This window comes from Cygnus atratus, chromosome 28 (genome assembly GCF_013377495.2).
Source record: "Cygnus atratus isolate AKBS03 ecotype Queensland, Australia chromosome 28, CAtr_DNAZoo_HiC_assembly, whole genome shotgun sequence".
NCBI lineage: Eukaryota > Metazoa > Chordata > Aves > Anseriformes > Anatidae > Cygnus > Cygnus atratus.
This window is the reverse complement of record NC_066389.1, coordinates 336,625-357,694: the sequence shown is the minus strand read 5'-3', so window position 1 is coordinate 357,694 and position 21,070 is coordinate 336,625. Positions and strand designations below refer to the sequence as shown.

Below are 21,070 nucleotides of genomic sequence, written 5' to 3'. Positions count from 1 at the left end.
AAGAGCATACATACACAACTACACACATATGTATTTTTTATCTGTAGGGCATTCCCTGTGTGCATTACAATAGACACATTGATCCTGTAGGAAGGCTAACTTTGATTTACATACAGAACTTAAGCTCTTCTTGGACATATCACATAGGATCTCAAAGGAGAAGAGTAGCAACATGAGGAACCTGTGCTGGCCTTACCAGATTTAATGTTGCCATCATCCCGACAGATTCCATTCCAGCGGTTGTATAATGATGCAGTATGGATATTATCACTGACATGCTTCACTTCCTCTTGTTTTTGTCGAATCTTTTCCCAGTTTCGTACCAAAAACACATGGTGTTTTAACACAAAATTTCTATATGAATTTAAAAAAAAAAACAGCATTCAGGAATCACATTCTCTGTAATTAATACCTTAACGTGGCAAAAAAGAGATATTCAGACATAAGCTTCTCATGTCAGTGGTGAGAAATGCCATCCTAACTCGTTAAAGAAGAACCAAGAACTTCTTACTCAGACATTCAGCAATGCCCTACCTTTTAGAAAATATCAGTTCAACATTTGCACTGCCCCTCAATTTCTGAGGAAAAAAACACCACCGCCACCACTACTGAAATCATTCCCTACCTTTCTCTGTTAGACATGGGCTTCATCTGAAGCTGTGGCGTCAGCCTTGTTGGTGTGTTCACGCTTTCACTGGGTTCCTCTGGCATGTGGCCCCTCTGGAAAACAGATCATTCTGATAGACAGGAAAAACTGTGCCAAGAACCTAGCAAACCAGTAAAAGTAGTTTCTGAGACAGAAACCGTAGTATTTCTTTTACGTTTAAAATACACTTTTTTTTAGTATGATATCACAAACTGATTTCTTACTAACTTTTATCCATGAAAGAAGCTGTCTTTACTACTTACTCTCTTTTTTAGTTTGTGCTTTGACTTCCTTTTCTCTTTTGACCGTCCAGTCCTTCTGTGAGTGCTCACAGGCTGGTTGCTTTTGCTTGCAAGTCCATTCATTCGTTGACTTTTACCTCCAATTATTCCTCTGCATTTGTCAAAACCACACTTGCAGAGTTGCTTTGGAAAAAAGAAAAGTTACTTTAAATAAAACCCGAAACACTTGGATTATCTCTCAGCATTAAAACCCGTTCTATTAAATACAACACAATAGGTTTTGCTAATTGACCTTCAACTCTGCTGAACTGTTTGTCTTTGGTGAATTTTTTCAAGGTCTTGCATTGTGATCCTTACCTGTTTTTCAACATTAAATGAGTGAAAATTGTAGTCATAAGTCAATTCAGTACCAGCAGGCATGTCTTTAAGTGCATACAATCCAATCCGGTAAACACCATTAACAGACCTGCAGAGAAAATATAATGAAATATTCCAAATAATTAAAATGAAAATTGTCTTTGTCCACATAGTGGAAGTGTTGGAGACAGGAAACAATACTTCTGCCATGCTCAGGAGTACTCTTGTTCTTCATTTGACCCGTTCTCTTGTTTCTGTCTCTTACAACAAACTTTGAAAGCCACCAAAACTCAATGTTATGTTTATAAAGAGTGGGAAGTTGTGCTACAAATAGAGAAGCTACAAACTGTATTAGCTAATATGGCTAATCCACTTATCAACTCAGGCCCTCACCACAAATCAAAAGCTTACACTGAACGTTTCACCTCATTTCACAAAACGCGCCAAAATTTACTGTCTCTCTGATTCTTTCACTGATTTTTTGTGTTGGATTCTAATATTTAAAACTTAATTACTATTGCTTAAAACTACTAGAATCATCTGAGAATCACAAGCTTCCCTGCTATACTACCACTATAGCTGATCCCTATTACAACCATCTGCTTTTTCACTCTGAACTTCTCAGAAGCCCTTCCTACTAGCCTGGCACTCAATTTATTCTGCTAACATAGTACTGATACGACACAGGGTGTGCTGAAATCAGACCATTCCCCCGTTCATATGCTTTAAAAACATATCTGAATTGCCAGACAGAAAGGGTCTGGCTGGGACGGAGTTAGCTTCTTCACAGCACCCTGTAAGGTGCCATGCTGTAGATCTGGTGCCAAAATAATGCTGGTAGCACACTAATGCTTTAGCTGTTGCTGAACAGTGTTTGCACAATGCCAAGACCTTATCTGTTTCTCTCTCTGACCCTACAGTGAATAGATGGTGTGTGTGTGCGTGCGTGTATGTGTGTGTTTCACAAGAGGCTGGGAGGGGACACAACCAGGAAGATGACCTGAAATAACCAAAGAGATATTTCACGCCATATAACGTCATGCTCAGCAATAAAAAGGGATTGGAGGGTGTTCAGAAGGTTGGGCATCAGCCTGCCCATGGGAGGTGGTGAGCGATTACCTTTACATCACTTGCTTTGTCTTGTTTTCTTTCTCTCTGTCTTCTTCCACTTCTTTTTTAGTTACTAAACAATTTTATATCTACCCACAAGCTTTCTTGCTTTTACTCTTCCCTTCTTTTTACTCTTCGCACCAGGGGTGTGCAGGGGAACTGAGCAGCTGTGTGGTGCTTAGCTGCCTACCGGGATTAACCCACAACAGCAGAAGGAAAGAATACACACAGCGATTGTTTTATGGCATTACCTAGTCTTCAAAATTTGTAGCAGGTTAACAGCATGACAAACAAAAATGTTGGATTTGCCTTGCCAGAAAACTTAGATCCTGTCTCCAAAATGTCCACTTGAAAACAATACTTCTCTTCTGCAATGCGAGCATGATAGTAAATATTTTTTACACGGTTCAGCTCGATCCCCCTATTTTTAGATCAGATTCTCTTAGATGATCTGGTTATCTATATTTTAGCCACTGCCATACCAGTCTCTCAGTAAACAGAATATATTTTTCTTACCATTTCTGCATCTCACAGTTAGGATTACAGCTGTGGTTGATAAAACGAGCCTCATTGCCCATACGATAACTATCTATCACCATTCCACTGTCTAAATTCAGGCAGTAATGATCACTGTGATTATGGTACTGTTCAATCATCCGGTTCCTATGAAGCAACACAGGAAAGTTATTTGTGATTCTCCTTCTTGCTGCAAAGCATACACGGAGTAACATAGGAATAGCACATTCAAGAATTCTGAGAGAGGGTTTTGAAGAAAAAACAATTGTAATTTTTATACTTTATAGAATCGTACACCTAGAGATGGAGGAAAACCATTATAATACCTATTTTTATAAGTCAAGGCCACTGACAGAGCTTGGATTAGAATTTAGAAATTTGCTCTTCTGGAATGCTCCCTTTTGGGTTCTGCAGATTATTTGTATACATTTCATGTTGATAACCTGTGTATGGAAGAGAAAATGCAAGTATACATTCTTCGACGTGTATATGTATGCATGTGTACAACAATCAGCTCCTCCCTTTCATTATCTGGGGTTGGACACAATTTCTGCAGTTACATCCATGGATTACAGCTACTTCTTTTTAGCAAGAGAGCAACAGTGACAAGAGAGTCAGTTGTGTCAACAGTTATCTCTGTATGAGGAGATCGGATTTGCCTTCTGACGGAGCTCTAAGACAAGCACATGTGTCTCGCCAAACTAAATTATCCTCTGATGTTATGTAGTTAACAAGACTTGCAATTTGTTTCTTCCATTAGGTATTAGTGCTCCCACTTGTTCTTTTGTCTTCATACCTATCTGCGAAAGTTCATTTCTTTTTCTGCCCCATTCTGCCCCCTCGATTCTATTTTTCACAATTCAAATTCTGCACAGTACTCATGATATCAAATTCACATTCACTTGTGGCATTTGGCATTTACAGAGCAGATGTTGCATTCCATACACTAATCACTCCTCTATTTGACTGAGAAAAAGCTGGTTGATCAAGAAAGCTGAATTCTAAGCCTTCCTTCTGGTGGCAGTGACCAGAAAAGCATTCTTTTTTCTTTCCCTTATTCTCCCATTCATTTCTGTCTTAGGATTTCCCAACAATTACAATGGATGCTAAAGTCATTTATTGAGCCTTACATGCTAAAATAGCAAATAAATATTTCTACCTGAATTCTTGCTCACTAACAACTTCTCCCAGATATTCAATGATAAACTGTCCCGCTTTCAGGGGTTCTTTGGTACGAATACCCCATCCTTTCTCCTCAGCCCGGAACCTTTCCAGGCACTGCACCCATTCGTGCCTCTGTATCCGCTGGTTACAACACTGTTCACCACAAGGGCACGTGTTTGGTGAACACTCCGCAAAGATCATCCTAAAATAAAGAACAAAGAAGCTGAAGGAAGACAAATAGAATACTCTTTAAACTATCACACATGCAAAAAACCTTCCTCTGTTAAGTAAAAGTTAATGAATAATTAAAATGCTTCTTGTTTTTGAGGCATAATTCACACAAAAATTCACACCCCGGCTCTCACTGATATTTAAAGAGCAAAATGTAGCTTTTATTGGGATATTCCTCTGAAGAAAAGGTAGAGGAATACCTGCAGTAGAATGTTACGTTTGCTCTTTAACAAAACCATTTTTTTTAAACAGGTTTGCATTCAGCACAACTCTTTTCTTAAAATATTATTAGTTTATGTGAAATAATACGTATGTTGAAATTCTCTTATAGTCAGTCAACCTGTTTCTAACCTGTTAAGACAGTCTTCCACACAGCCCTTTCCGTTGCCATCATCTGGTTTCTTACAATTGCAGGTAGTGGCCTCATAGCCAGAAAGAGGTTTGACATCCACATAGACATCTATAGAGGGGAGGGGAAAAGAAAAGGAGAGGGAGGAAATTCTTGCCAGGTGAAAAATGTAACTATCTAGAAATTTTTCAATCCACTTACGTAAAGCAAAAATAGAAGTTGGAAGTGTCTTTGTTAGGATGAAGAGCACAAAAGAAAGGAGGAGTGTTATGAAAATTCCAGTTGTACATTTTAGTAACAATAAGATTTTACTTACTAGAACGGATTTTTTTATAAAGCGGGACATCTGGCTTTTTATACAACTAAAAGAAAGAGAAAGAAAATTTTAATACATTGCATAACCGCATCTGTTAATCAAAAGAATCAGGGAAATTATGTCCTGTTAATATGTAAAGGTTTTGTAATCATTACTAGATAATTTGATTCTATGAAATATATCTGCATTCTCTTCTTTAGGCCCAGATTACATTTAGAAAGAGGTCAAAGAAGTACCCAATCAAGTAGAAGTTATGCTTAATGAAGTAGCTAAGCAGTTTTTCTAACATACTGCTTTATTCCCTCCGTAACATCTGAACAGAACAAGATGTTATCATGAGGACCAACTATTTTGGGATTATTCTGAGCAATGCTGTTTTTTTTCAATATTTAAAAGAATAATAATTATTTAAAACTACTTTGGAGAAAGCGTCTTTGGTGGAATTATCACATGCCAACATTTAAAAAAAAGTGAAAAAGTAAAATTAAGGTGGTAATCAAAACTGTGACTACAGGTAACAACCAAGAGAAATGAAGATTCATCTTCTAATTAGAAAAGCGTCCTCTGCAGATGCAGATGACTGGAGGGAAAAGGGAAATTCTTTCAGACAAACTTTAAGGAATAATTTCAAATTACTACATATATAACCCATGTACTGCACTAATAGCCTTCCATCAGTAACATACACGGCAGACAGGCATTGTACGAACTATACAAATGTTGTACAAACAAGACTATTCTGTAATGGTTTTCAATATTCTAGGTAGCTATGGAAAATGTCAAGGAAATAGATCATATGTATCCATTATTTATGCAATATTGAACAGATAAGTCAGGCAGATGTAGGCAATCCTCAGTACATGGCAAGAAACTGTCCTCAGCTGAAATGTCAAGAGCTATCATTACTTTAAGATTACATTTTGGTGGTATTTCAAAAGGTAGCTGGAGCCACAACCACCTGGGAATTTGTCTTGCTCATTCACATGCTTAAGCTACATGTCTCAGAGCGCCTTCTTGCTGTACAGCTGGGGACAGATTTACCTTCCAGCATTAAATCCTGTGTTAAATCACTTGGTGGAAACTTCTCAGGGAAAAAAAAAATAAATCCTATTTTTAGTTTTGCACATATTTAAAGCTCTTTAAAAAGAATGTGACTGTTAAACACTTTCTCTTCTTTCCTCAGTACGAAAATTTCAGCTTGCAAGTGAAAAATAAATTCCACTCTGCTGGGAGTGATCCAAGAAAAATAAGGCCTGAAATTTCTCTGTGCTGTTGGCAGTACATCTGAATTCTCCTGAGGCGTGTCTAAAACAAGATCATTGCAGAAAGCAGGCACACTACCAAAATAAAAGTCTGCAGCAAAACTAATGACTTTTTTTGGCAGAAACCTATAGGATTGCTATTTTGTAAGAGATAGAATAATGGAAACTCTTCACATTTAATACATATGCAAATCCTTTTTTCCTCACCCAGTGGTAGCAATAAGAATATTCATTAATACATAAATATATAAACATAGCTTTCATGCAAGAATTCTGCTATTTTTTTTCCAAGACTTCCAATCATAATCTTGGCAACGAGTAACTTTTTATCTTGTACCTGATTGTGTTTCCACTGCCAGAGGATGTCGTAAGGCAGCTGGAAGTCAATTCTCTTTTGTCTGAGATACTTCCCTGAAACAAAAAGGTTTATAAGTTGTACACACTCATATTCACATAACCCCAAGGGGCAAAAGGACTGCTCTAGGCACACTGCCAGAATTCTGATAGGGCCTCTCCATGTCTGAAAGTCAAAAAGGCAGAATAGCAGAATCTTCTGAGAACATTTTATTTATTAGTGACGAGCACAGGAAAGAGCATTCCATCTTGCTAGCCTTTGCATTCTACTCTGGTTTTGCACTGAGGTTTAAAGCTGTATAGACACCACGTAAGCTACTGTCTCAGAAACGAGATGGGCTTGCTGAGTTAGGTGACAGAGGGGAGCTGCATTCTGCTTCGATGACTGAACTTTAAGGGTGTCATTAAACTTTAACAGTTACAGTTAAAGTCTGAAGAGCCCTGCCAGGAACCCTGCAGGTGTTTGTCCAGAAGGGGTTAACTGAATGCGAGTTACAGAACAGCAAATAATTGACAAAACTGAAGACGGCTCTGTGTCATACAGCAGACACTGGTAACTCCTTGCAGCAATCCCAAACAAAGGAGATGCTTTCTCCTCAACTGTGTACATACTAAAATGATTTAGCACAGAGATCAAGCACATATACAAAAATTCTGCATATGTGATTCATACAAGGTGGTAAATCACAGTAGTGTACTTAAAGGAAACAGATTTTGAGTTTTGAAAAGTTTCCAAACCTTTTCCTACAACCTTCACCAAACTAATTCAGACTTGACAAAGACATTCCTAATTGTTTCAGAATGACTTCAGGATATTTTCAGCAATATTTGAAACTTTCTAGACAGGAGACACCGCTTTCACTGTAGATTTTGTCTTTATTCCAAAACTTACCGTCACCCCAATCCTTTCCTAAAGGAAGGAAACTGACTTAATAAATGCTTTGTTAATATTAAGACCTGAGGCTTGACACAAGTGCTAGGCTACTTCTAGCTAAGATTAAAACGTTCTCTTGGCATGTTGTTGGAAAATTGTCACAAAACTGTAGCGAGAAGGGTGACTAAAGATGAGGTGTCAGTCTCATGTCAGATTTTCCCAGGTTTTCTAAATGGTAATAAATGCCTTTACGTTCCTCCAGCAATAGTCTGTGATTTTGTGTAAATTCACATGCATACCCTCACAACTGGAAATTAAAATTGTGCTGTTTTCCTTACAATGTACTCCTAAATTACTTTTTATTTTCAATGCTTTATTCATCCATAGCAGGTTCCAGGAAAGAGCTAAATCTGCCGGGAATTTGCTTTCACTTCTATGACCTCACCAGGCGAAACAAAAGGCTCTTTCAAGTGCCCTGGCACCGTGCCTGCAGTATGTGGAATGTCCTTCCAGCCCTCATCAAGTAGGCACTAGTACAGTTATCTGGCACAGTCCTAAACCTTGTAACTCTGCTCTGCAGTTAAACTACTCTCCGGCTACCCAATACAGAGCAATTAAAACAGCCTTATCTTTATTGCAGAAGCTTGTTTGTGTCTGCTACTACAAACAAACTTGAGGTCACAGCCTTATGAAGAGAACAGGATCACTGCAAACTGAACCTGAGCATCCCAACAGATGGTTCAGTCGCGCAGCAGAGTTATATGACCTAATTCAAAAATGAATTGAGAAAGGTCATGTTCTTGTCAATTTAAGTTAACACCTTCAGTTCTGAAAACTGCTTCTTAAATGTTTACGCTTATTGATTCAAACAGATCTTTCAAACTCTTCAGCTGGTATTGCCTCTCTGGGAAAGTTGTGCATGGAGCACAAAGGCTCAATTTAAGATGACAAACCAGTTAAACATTTGTATTTGATGGGACAAATACTCCTTCTGAACAATGTAAAATTTCCCAAATCCCTTTGCGTGACAGTACTTGAAGTGAAAAATCGCAGCATTTTAGGGGATGAAAAAATTTCCTTAAAAATAATAAATCGATTTTGTTTTGTACTGGGAAATGACACGAGCTGCAAAAACTTCAGTCTGAGAGTTCACAACCATCGTCCCCAAGCAGTTCAGCCAAATGGACTGGACTTGTCAATGCCATCACGGGACACAAGTTCTAAGTCCTCATGCTACCCATAGGTCATGGTTTCCTTATGCAGAGGGCAAAGACAAGACCCAGGCCTCATTTATATCCTACTTCTCATTTCTATCCTATGGGGGAATTTATTGCTTGCTTAGCATTTGAGATTTAAGAAACAGTAATCATCATCTCTGGCTATACTACTGTAATGTTAGTTTGAAAAGGAGGCTATTGTACTGCATTTAAGCTAAAGCATTACAGCAGTTAAAGCGTGCTTAGAACTAGACTGCTACTTTCTTACGATAAATAAAAAATGAGAGCAAAGGTCAAACAGCAACAAAGAAGCCTGGAGTCAAACTTGTGCACTGAAAAACACAGAAGGATGAGTATGACCTCTGACAAAGTTCATATGCTGAAAGATATGAGTAACCTGACAATGCCGTAAAATAAAAAAGAAGAAAGGGAGAGAGACAGAAAGACTATGAAGTTCAAGCAGAGTACTTCAATGTCACCTAAGAGTGATATTTGTTTCCCAACAATTAAAACCTGTGAATTACCCACCAACATGAATAGGGGCTGGAAACAGTCCATGCTCGTGCTCTCCAGGAGTGTACTCCAGCTTTTCTTTCTTTAACTGTATGAGGCGGCTCTTCGGACTGTGGACAACAGATGAAAGCAACAGCAACAAAAAATCAGAATGAGGCACATTTCTGACATTTGCTAAAAAAACGTATTTTCTGTTTTATTAAGGCATGAATGTCTAGAACATCGAGCAAGAGGATAATAATAGGAATGGCCAAAAAAATTAATTTCCAGGTTGCTTGCCAAACTGACTTATTGTATTTACTTCAGAACTGATGATTTGATTTTTTCCCCACAATTTCTATTTAGGCAACACCTAATGGGACACCATCAACTTTAAATTTGTAGTATGCAACAGATGAGTAATAACTAAGATTACAAGAATAAAACAAACTTAACAAATCTTATCCAATGTTGTTTGCTTAGGTATTTGACATGTTATACATATATAGTGCCTGCTTTCTTACTTTGCTGAGAGGAAATGTTCAGGTTCTATTCCTTTAGTAGGCTGTTTATCATTAAAAGCAGGAAAAGAACAGAAACCAGAGTTAAAAAAGCAACAAGATAGCCCCTATACAGAAGGAAAAAAAAACCAGGAACATGAATTAAAAATGGTTGTATGGATCAGGCAGATGTCAAACCACCTAGCTCAGTACCCTGTCTTTTCTAAACACCTCCTTTTGGCTACTGACAAAGAAAGCATGGAAAGAAAAAACTGATGTGGTTGTATTTAGTACCGTAGCTCTGCAACGTTCAGAAGAGACATCTAAATGTTAAATATACCGAAGATAAAAATGTTATTAAAGCCTATTAAAGTTTACTAAGCTTTTTAAGGGATTCATGTTTAATAATTGGACATACAACTGAAAGCTGACATGAAAAAAATATGGTATTGTTTAACCAGTGAATAGAAAACTCAAGTTAAAAACAAATTTTGAGATACAGAGATCAACAGTGGAAAACCATTATTCAAGGTAAAAACAGAACTGATGGATGGCAGTAATATGTGGTCTGCACACTCCTGTAATCCCTTCTGGATTTCTAATATTCTCAAAGTATAACAAGTTAACTAAATTTTAGATAGTGGAAGAGAAATTAAGGCATACTGCTGAAATGAGGGCTCTGAATTAGATGCTGCCTATACTCTTCATTAAAGTACTCTCCTTTTAATAGCATTGTGTGTTAGGGCTCTGGTTACTACAATACGCTTGTGTTTAACCTAACACACATATACAGGCAGATACATACACACGGTAATGAGACAGATTTTAAGATCAGAAGATTTTTACAGTAAATTAGTTTGACTTCTGATATAACGTCATACACTTGAACTCAGTCGAGTTTCTCTCTCTAGCCAAACAATCCCTACATTTTGTATTCAAAGGATGCATTTCAGAAAGCCACTGCACCTTGATTCGAAGATCTGAAATGAAAGACAACTTGCTGTCTTCTCTGAAAGACTGTTTTGGCAGCTCACTACAGTGTATTATTAAAATGAAATGGGACTATCTGAGCACAACACATCTGAAAGCTATTATCTTCATTTTTTAAGGCACATAGGTATTCCACCACCAGGAGGAGAGGTTAGCCTGCTCCAGGTCACAGCATAGGGCAGGAGGAAGGTTAAAACACAGATCACCTATTTCCAGTCCGGCGTTTCATGTTCCAGAACGTATCACCAGCACAAAGCTACTGCTTGCTCTCTACATAAATACAGCAATTGCAAACTGAAGTATACTTTGTCGAGCTATCCTAATAAAAAGCAGCAGCATTCTCTCAAATAATAAAGGTTACTGCTTTTAATATTAATTATGACCCTCTGTTTACTAATGGCAGGCATTTGTTTAATTTGCTTTGGCAAACAGACAGCTCCTTCACCCACCAGGAAAAAGAGTTAACCTAGAGAGGATAAAAAAAGAAGCCAGGTCTTCTGTCAAGTCGTGCTGCACTGAATCGCTAAGACTTGCAAAGAAAGTTACTCTGCAGTAACTACTTACAAGACCTGGAAGGCAAGTTCTTATCCAGAGGAAAAGGAGAAGCATTTTGAAAAGGCAAAGTGTGAACCTCCATTCTCAAGAGGCAAGCAAGTCCTTAAACTAAAGGCAAAAAAATAAAGAAAGGAAAACCATTCCATAGAAAGGTACGACTTAATTCCAGCCAAACACGCACCCTTTAACACCCACCTACTCAGTGGTAACTAAACTGTAAGGAGGAAACCAACAGGAGAAGGATGCAGCAAAAGCAACTAGCTAAAAACACTGTAACACAAAGCTCTTTAGGCATTGTCACAAAGAACAATGGGAAAGCACCTATTTTATTTTTCTCCTGAACACAGTGATGAAGTATTGTTAGAGGCACTTAAGAATTGTCATGACAAATCAATGAGCTGAACCAACGTCACCAATACTTCTGCGATGTCAGAAGGAAGGGGTGAGAAGTTAAAATGAAATAAGTATTCAATAAAAAAGGAGAGTATGCTAAAGTAATCAAGGACAGACACACAGCTTTATAAACATCAATACCACGCAAAAAAAAAAAAGTCACTTGGATTAAAAGAGGCCTCTCCACAACATCAAGAAAAGGTCCGTATTAGCAGGCCCATGCAGCCCCGCTAGGAAGGTAACAAGCTCTTCTTTCGGGTTGGGGTTTCTGGGATGGCAATACAGGTTCTGTTTGGTGGACAGACCCCTCCATTCCCCTTTGCTGAGGCATGCCGACGCCCTCGCAGAAGCTTCCAGCGGGTGGCCGAGTGCCACCACCAGCCCCTTGTCACCCTGAGCAGCCTCGCCAGGAGCTTCGCTTCCCCCAGGTCCTGTGCCCACGGCCCCAGGAGATTTGTTTACGCTCAAGCCCTGGGCACCCGGTCCCTGCCAGGCCTGTGCTGCATGCCACCCACCTCCAGCCCAGCCAGAAGGGCTGCTTATGTGGGCTGAGCCCTGTGCTGCCTCCATGGCTGCAGCCTGCACCTCTCTGGCGATCCCTGGACTGCATCCGACGCTGGTCATTGTCACAGGGCCTGATCCTGACCTGCACATCAACTCCCCCGCTCCACCTTGGCCTGCCTCCTCACCACAGACGGCTCTGGCAACGCGGACTCTCGGTCTCTGCAGGCTTTTTCTACAACTTTGCTTCTAAAGCATTCTGTTAGCTACTGTGATTCACCCTGCAGCTCCACAAGTATCAGCAAAAGGGAGGCCCTGACAGGAGCAAATGGGTGGAAACCTCACATTCCAGCCCGTACTAAACTGCAGCGTCTGCGTACGCCAGGTGAGATGCAATTCAGTTCTGATCCCAGCACAACTGTGCAGACAACACTCCTGGAACGAGAACTCAGAATTTCTTATTGCTGATAAAAATCATAGACAATATGAAAAACCTTGCCAGATATTTCCCTAAAGATAACCATATTTTTGTTAAATACTAATTTACTTTTAATTATTTAATTTCTCCGGTGAAGTAGACTTTGTACTCCTCTAGGAAAGCTACTACTGGGTAAACAGATAGTGACTCCAGTACACAATCTTCCTTTGTTCTCAAACCTGCAGTCTTGTGCAACCACACACTGAACTTCTCTTCAGCGAAAGATCTGTGTAATTCTTCCAGTGGGAGTTGAGGATTCTGGAAAATTCACGTGGACCTAACAGCTAATACTGTCTACAAAATTACTTTTGGAAATCGAGGTAGAACTGAGGCTAACTTCAGATATCGCTCCTTTCCTTCTTAGCTCATTTGCAAGGAATTACAAAGTTTGAGCTTTCTTCACTGCGTTTTAATAAAATCTCTACATCAAGGTCAGCTGGAGTGAAATTCTGGTTAGGCATATTGTACAATTCAAGTGGCAGCAGAGAAACTAATGCACAGTTCTCTCTTAAAACAGCACAGTAAAACTAGCGATGAAATGGCAAATATTTTCTGTGCTGTTGTTTTAGCAGTTGGATGTAACTGATCTAGAGAGAGGCTGTAAACTGTAACAATAAACGTCAGTAAAACTTACACTACTTTATCTGTTCTAAGGACACTTAGGATAATTTGAGAAAGATGCAGTAGGGTAGGAAAATGGCCTTTACAGTGAAATGTCTCCAATTGCACATTACAAAGAGAAACAGAGACAAATGATGAGTACAATATCAAGTAGAGAATGCAGAAGCTGTTTTTGAAACAATGATGACACTTAACTGTATCATCACTAGAGGGTGCCGTACAATTACAGAGCTGCATTTCTGTTTTCAACTAAGATCACATTTTCATACTCACACAGCTGCAAGTTATACAAATTATCAGGATAATAACACAAACTTCTGATGTCCTCTTGCACTGGCACACCTCTGACTGCAACAGAACTGGAACAGCGAGTTTAATTAACAGAAAATTAATTATAAAAAAGTGACTACTACACTGCCAACTTAGTTTGCTGAACCAACTTAGTACAAGAAAGAAGAGAGCCAGTGCCAGGACAAATGAAATGCTGGGATCAGCCTTTTGCACAGCACCTTGGTGTAAGAAAGGACACCTAGAACAAGATGGCCACAGTTCTGTCCTTGCCCAACTATGCATCTCCGTACCTTGTTTCAGTATTAGTGTTCAAAAAACTATCAAGAAAGGTAGCTCAGATTGTGTAGGCTGCATTTACTTACTTGACCGGGAAAAGCTTCCTCAATAGTCTTAAGCAGCTCATCACAAACATCGTTACTAGTGCAAGGGAAGGACTCGCTATGTGGAGCAAGAGGCAACGTGAAGACCAAATCAGAGCTCTTCAAGCTTCCATGGAAATGCAACATGAGATGTGATGGGAGAGGGAGGATTGCAAGCAGAGGTCAGCTTTGTGCTGGCCTTCTCCATGGCAGTGACCTCGATTCCATCTTCACTCACAAACCTCAACTTTCATTTCTTGCATTCATGCAGTTTTTCAAATGACGTCTGCTTACTGACTATGAAGTAGGGGTCCTCCCTGGGGGCTGACTAGGACTGACAATGTCACTGACGTTTTATTGTAAAAGATTCTCTCAGGTCCCATCCTAAAGCAACACACCTCGTTTTTAAGAAGCAATACTGGAGTGTTGCATGACTGTGTATACCAGTGACAGAACATCCAAATACTATAAATTTTAGCACAGCTGCAAAAGAGCATGCTTTCTAACTGTTAGGAACAGATGCACTTTGATCAGACCTAGATCTTTGTTTCTTCCTTAGAGTCTTGATCCCTTATTGATGCCCTCACTCTACAGTACAAAGGACAGTGACCAGAACAGCAGATAAAACTACGCTAGCAGCCTCCCAGCAGGCTGTGTAACCTTAAGTGGTCTACAAAGTAGGATGAGTCAGAAGGTGAACAATTTCCCTCTTCTTAATCTGACACATCATATTATAAGAGAAGTGCAAATTCCTGACTTTCAACACAATTGTTCAAATGGCTGCAGAAATCTTATGTAACTACAAAGAGAAGCAGAAGCGAGCTGGTTATCAGAAATGGGAGATGCCCACCTTCTAACGTACACCAATGAAGTGCTCGATTTTTACACTAAACAGCTCATACAAAGCGAAGGAGATGAACTTCACTTAGCTGTGAAATGAACAGGGTGCGTTCCTGAAATTCTTTCATACCAAAGATGGCCACTCAACACCATTCAGTCAATAAAAATAGAAAAGTAATGGCCCCTTTTATGTAGACGCTGTACTCGGTACCTGAACACCTCAAGCTCTGCCAGCAATTTTACTGCCATGATCATTAAGATTGTAGAAAGAAGCTGTCTTACCTTCTTCAAGGTCGATACTCAGAAACACTTTCAGATTGCTGGAGGCTGCTTTCTGACCGGGGCTATATTTTAAATCTTCACTGGGTCAGATTCTGATAATTATCATGTGTGTTATTTTTCACGGGCTTGAATTAAGTTGATGGTTTTATTTCAGCTACTTACTAGTAGCAGCTCTTTATGGCTCTAGCTGAAAGGAGACAGTTTCCAATGGAATATCAGACAGCAACTTTCCCCTGGTATTACTTACTCTGTTGTTTTGTACACATCAGAGTAGAGCCCTGCCTTCTGGTACTTCTTCTTTGGGGGCCGAGGGGCTTTTTTCTCACGCTGGGCAAGAGAAGGCAAAGGCTGTTCAGTGTTTTCAGGTTCCTGCGGTTTCCCAAGGGCATCATGTGGACTGGGTGGTTCAGCTGCTGTCTCAGAAAAACTGGAAGGAAAAGTAAAGATTATCTTAAGTATTTCTTACCATAAACATTATCTTACCACATGCCATTATTCCTTTTTATGGTCAGCTGCAAAATAAAAAGCCCAGGTTTCTGAATTACTAGGTGCCTCAGCTATTTAAAAATGTAACACAATGATCATGATCAAGTGGTAGTTAATCATAAAAAATGGAGGATCTTTTTAGAGTAACGTTATTACTCCTAATATTTACCGGTTGGAGCCTTAGTGGAGTAATTTAGAAGGTGGCTTATGCTATCTGCTTTTGTACTCTAAAAATAGTACGTGGTAAACCTTTTCTTAGCTTTCAGGAGAGCCATACAATATATCCTTTGAACACACAGTTCCAGCAAAATTGTGCAGTTCTAAATGTCTATATTCTAGTATTAATTTCTGAAACACAAATGGGTGATTATTTTTCCGAATTGTTCTGAAAACACAGGAAGGAAGGCTTCTGAAAGAGCTTGATCTGTTTATACTGATGACTTTGGGGATAAGCACGTGAAGATTAAATCAGACTTCTAGTGGGTTCCTTTACCAGCCAGTGATTGCACTCCTAAGACAGGTGCATACCGTAACTCCCATTTGCAGCTTTGGTTTTACTCTTTATTTGCTGTATATCAGTTGATCTCACCTGACATTGTGTCGCTTGTAAATATTTGCTTATCATGCATGAAAGTCACACACTTAAGGTTCCCATGGAGCATGTAGCTCCTACAGTTCGCTATTCAGCACATGATGATCTTTGCTAAAGTGCCTCATTAGTAAACTTGTTACCAACACATTAAATGTATTCTTCATTGAGATAATCAGAAAACATGTTTCACTTGAGACACAAGCACAAAAACAAGTTTTAGATTACCTGCAATTCCAGTCCATTTTGGGGTGTGATGTTTGGTAGCTTAGAAAGACCCTAAGCTTTCTTAAAACTGACAAACTCCTTTGTGAAACCAAATGTAACGAGTACGAGTAGGATCCTTTGATGGTCTGAAATGTTGTAAGTGCCAACATATAATGGAGGTACATAATTGTAAGAGAATTACCTCTTAGTGCTCTCCTGTTCTTCTTCTGGTAGAGGCTTTTGTCGTTTCCTGGCCTGTTCCTCTGCAAGCCACCTCTTTCTCTTCCAGCCTTTTCGGTGATCTGTATTCAAGTTCACACTTTGCACTACAGCTTCAATTACGTCTGTGATGGTATCAGGTCCAAGGTGTAAAGGACTGCTGCTTTCTTCCCTTTTGTCTAACTCCTGACTGACCAGTCGAGCTGCCTGGAAAGCTTGCATTGAGACAACAGCCTGCATTGGGTATTTCCGGGGCCTACCTGGCCTGCGCTTCACAAAATTATTCCCCGTCCGTGACTGCCTTTGCAGCTTTTTGGCTTTCAGAATTTTATTGACGTGGTCAAGATTTTTTTTTGTTGCCAAGATCTTGTTATAATTGCACATTTTCCTAGCTTGTCGCTGCATGGCTTCAACCACACTTCTCTTCAGATGATGTGGGGAATAGCTGTTTGGTAATCTGTCTGACAGAAGAGAGATACTATCACTGCAGGAGCTGCTTGGAATTGCTGGAGCTACAAGGCTGTCCTGTTTTCCTAGGCTCCTCTCCCTGTTGTGGTTTCGAGCAGGACTGGCTGATGGTGGAACAGATACATTTGCAATGACTGCTTCTATGGTTTTGTCCAAAGTAGCTTGGCCTTCATGTTGTGCCATGCGCTGCAGTAAGCTGTCCACTGAATCATCAACAGCAGTTGCCAGCCTTGTCCCCCGCGTAGGTACTCCAATCACTGAAACACAAACAAATATAAATATACTGGAACTTCAGCTGGAGATTGAAAAGCATGTACTAATGTAACTGCTAAAGGGAAGACGACAAAATATTTCTGTAAAAGGGTCTGTATCTTCTGGCAATAGAGACATCAAGCATTAGCTGTCAAAGATACAACACAATTTACAGTAAGTATTTTCTAGTCCAAGTCTGTTACTTTGGGAAAATGTGATCCTCATCAATTTTCCAAAGTAACAAATTTGCAAGTGAAAATGAAAACACTGTTCCCAGAGTCAAGATGATTTAAAGGAAGAAGAATCAGCAGGTCAACTTCTAAAAATCCTCCTATGAATAACCTTCTTCCTGCAGGATTCAAAAAAGAAACAGCAACATGCTTGCATGGGCACTGCTGTAAGCACAACTACAACCACTTGAAAAACCTAGCAGCCTGAATAATTCTGAAAGCAAGGGAAGGATTTACACTTTCAGCTTTCAATTTTAGATGAAATAATGAAGACAAATTACCCTGCTTTCTTATGGTCTTTAAATACACTTTGGGAGGGAGCTGAAAGTTTCTTGCAGAAACACCATCTGTTTAGCACAGTGAGCTCCATAAGCAGCTGCACCGCCCGTGATAACCGAACGGCATGACACAATGCGTTTGGACAGCAGGTCTAGTGGCTGTCCTTGAACTAGCGGTTCTGTTTGGAAACTGATCCAAAAGGATCAGACAACTGAACCACAAACCCCAAAACAGCTGCAAGCACTGGTCATGCACGCTTGCTTGGCTGCAAAGCAGCTTTCTATGACAAATGCACTGAAATCCTACATGCAGCCAGATCTGCATAAAAAGGTAATGAAGTCTGGTCTTTACCAGCATCACTTCAATGTCTTTGAAGCTGAAAAACCCGTGACTCAGTTTTATTCCTGTGCTCTCCTGCACAAGAAATGCCTGAACTTTTAACACCTGACTATACACAGCCTTACAGTTTGCTGTTGCTCCTTTTAATTGAGCAAGTAAAAGAAATTTAACAAGTCAGAGAAAGAGAACACTTCTTCACTGTAGAATATTTTCTTTAGCGTATGCTGAAGAAAGCATCTGTGACAATGTTTGTTTAAAGGGAGGAGGAAATAGCAGTTTTGCCACATTCTTTACATATAAAAATTGTAATACATAGTTCTGTAAGTACATATCCTAAGGATGTTTACTACAAATCTGCAATCAACTTCACTGTCTAAGAATGTCTGAATTCTAACAAGCTTTTTCTGCAACTGGGATTCCATATAAAATCGGTCAGAGTTAAGGATTTTTTGTGTCCAGCAGCAGGTAAGCTTACACTCAGTGGCAGTGGGACTGCAAACAGGGTCTCTTTTTACTACATGGCTGACAGCTTCCTGGGAATACACAGGAAATGAACATTTTCAGATCTCCTTCCCTCTGACAATTTGGTCAAAGGATTCAACAGTTCTGTAGCTGTGAAAATCCAACAGAGCAACACGTACGCATTCGCTCCCAGTGTGACTGCACGAGTCTTGCCTCCCTACAAAAAAAGGGCTCAAATCCCGTAAGTGCCTTGCAGAACGACTGCTGACTACACTACAAGTCACTTCATGCTGTTAACAGACAACTGGGCACACTCTGACTTAGCGGCTGTCCTATTAATCCAGCAAATTCCTGTGATATTACTGAAGTAATTTATACGTTGATACAATTTACCTTTTCTGCAGTGCTCCCCAATCTATCATTTAAGGACTACACGAAATATGGCTCCAAAACTGCAAATTGCTGGATACTCTGTAAACATACACTACATACGCTACTGTGCAATGACCCACAACTTTTCCACTCACACAAACGTGCGCGTTTGTCTGTCACCCAGCCCACTGAAACGGAAGACCTTTTCTTTAAAAGAAAGTTACCTGTGAATAGAAAGCAGCAACAGACAGCAAAACGCTGACTGTATGTCAAAGACACAATTAGACTGAAAAATCAAGGAGAGGACAAGTATTGCTCTTCCACAACATGAACTGTCAACTTGCAATTTTAAGAACAGTACGGTGCACGAGCAAGAGAAAGGTGTGCTGTTATAAAACAGCAGCTAACACAGAAATGCATTCTTCATCTTAAAACCTGCCAGCTTAAGTAGCAGTTTATCTAGCACAAGAATAACAAGAAACCAGACTAGAAGGGAACTCGATGCCTACTTGTTAATGCCCTTTCTAATGAGAACTGGAGCAAAAAATGCACTGTATTACATGTACTTCAGACACACTGTGATTCTTAGCATCACTTGAGGAAAGCCTTCCCCCTTTGCTAAACATCAAGAACAATGCTATTCCCTGCATTTCTTCTAGTTAACACGTACTCACAGGATGGGTTCTTCCACCTTCATGTCCCTTGTTAGTTTTATCTCATTATAGTTCTCGGTTTTTCCGACTTTTGTCCTCACACGTTTGTGCTGTTCTTTTATAATTAACTTTAGTAAACTGTCCTACATTTCAAACCAGGAACTTTTAACTTTCTACATGCTTCTGTGCTTGTGTTTGAGATGACTAAAAGGTCATGATTCTGCCAAGCTACTCTTTTCACATGCTTCTTCTCATCCATCATCTCCAGTTCGTGTCCCGAATGACACTTTTTAGTGGTGCGAGCCTACCTTTAGCACTCTTTTCCGTTAAACTTGCCTTCTAAGAAATCATACCTACAAGATCTGAACTCACTGATATCTTCCTTCATGAAATCCAGTTTTTATTTTACTGTTTGCTATCCAACTGCTTCCTAAGGATATTTTTTTTGTGCGTCTTTCATTCATATTGTATTTCACATTGACATTTTCAGTCTGTTCCCCCCTAATGATCACAATCAAATCTAGGAGTCTCTCTTCCCATTGCTTTTCCTGTTTTACGGTTGAAAAAAAAAAAACTGTCCTCCATGCTTTGCTCATAAGTTTTTATCTTGCTGGATTCCCTTCCTAATGAACGTCACACCAGTTTCTTACTGCTGTTTGAAAGATGCTGCAGATTGTGCCAAATATGCCTTTCTTGCTTCATCTTCTTGTCCCAACGGGCTGTGGCAGATTGTTATGATAGTGCCCACAAGCTTTCCTACCACTAAGTATCACTCGAGTTATCTTCTGCGGCTCTAAAACCTCCCTTCTATTTGGGACACGAGGAGGTGAAAAGCCCTTCACTTTCTTCCTTGCCTAGCCTTTCTACAAAAGTTACATTATTCAGTGTGAATACCTTTGCAATGAACTACCCATGTTCTACCATGAACTACCTACTCCAATGAAGGTGTTCATTGTGCCGGTTACTCAATCTTTTAACTAGCCTTCAAACATTTCTATCTAATCCTATTTATTTTCCAACCTTTTTTGCATTAGTATATTGGCTTCTGTTTATTAGATTTCTGACTCATCCCTCTCCTTGTTCCTCTTTCTACGCTATGCTATCTTTATCTCCCTTCAAATCTTAAGCCTCTGCTGAGGTTCTCAGTGTTTATATTATCTACATGTTTTTATCACCTGTCTTTGCTGAGCTTATTTTTAAGCCATACTTCCCCAAATTAGCAAATTTGTACACAAATATAGACTTTCCCTTCTTTGTCAAGTGAACGAATTTGGACTTCAAGCAGCAACCTGTGTAGCATGTCACCCCATGGCTGACAACGCCAACTCCATTGACATCTTGCCGGCATACATTTGCTCAACTTCACAATACATTTGTGCAGAAGTTCTTGTTTGATAGAACTGATGAGGAGTTCCCAGCCCTTTCGGTACTTCAGACTCTCTCCTGTTGTGATTTTTGACCTGCCTAGGCTCATTCACAACTATACAATTGGGGTTGACTAGGATGGACGAGCTGCTTGTCATCCTCCATCACCTTAGCAGGCTTCTCACATACGACAAAGCCAACACATCAGC

At 39.7% G+C, this 21,070-nt stretch overlaps 1 protein-coding gene across 4 annotated transcripts in view; it reads right to left on the bottom strand.

The window, feature by feature from the left end:
* The window catches only part of ASH1L (ASH1 like histone lysine methyltransferase), a 57,431-nt gene that overhangs the window by 10,390 nt on the left and 25,971 nt on the right, over positions 1-21,070 (bottom strand). For all 4 annotated transcript variants that reach the window (XM_035567240.2, XM_035567243.2, XM_035567242.2 and 1 more), the window contains exons 5-16: positions 16,425-17,166; positions 15,188-15,367; positions 9,167-9,261; positions 6,531-6,604; positions 4,932-4,977; positions 4,618-4,726; positions 4,031-4,237; positions 2,872-3,018; positions 1,246-1,354; positions 910-1,071; positions 626-720; positions 197-354 (exon numbers count right to left, since the gene is read on the bottom strand). In XM_035567240.2, coding sequence (XP_035423133.1) covers positions 197-354; positions 626-720; positions 910-1,071; positions 1,246-1,354; positions 2,872-3,018; positions 4,031-4,237; positions 4,618-4,726; positions 4,932-4,977; positions 6,531-6,604; positions 9,167-9,261; positions 15,188-15,367; positions 16,425-17,166 — 2,124 coding nt within the window. The remainder of the gene's footprint in view (positions 1-196; positions 355-625; positions 721-909; positions 1,072-1,245; positions 1,355-2,871; positions 3,019-4,030; positions 4,238-4,617; positions 4,727-4,931; positions 4,978-6,530; positions 6,605-9,166; positions 9,262-15,187; positions 15,368-16,424; positions 17,167-21,070) is intronic.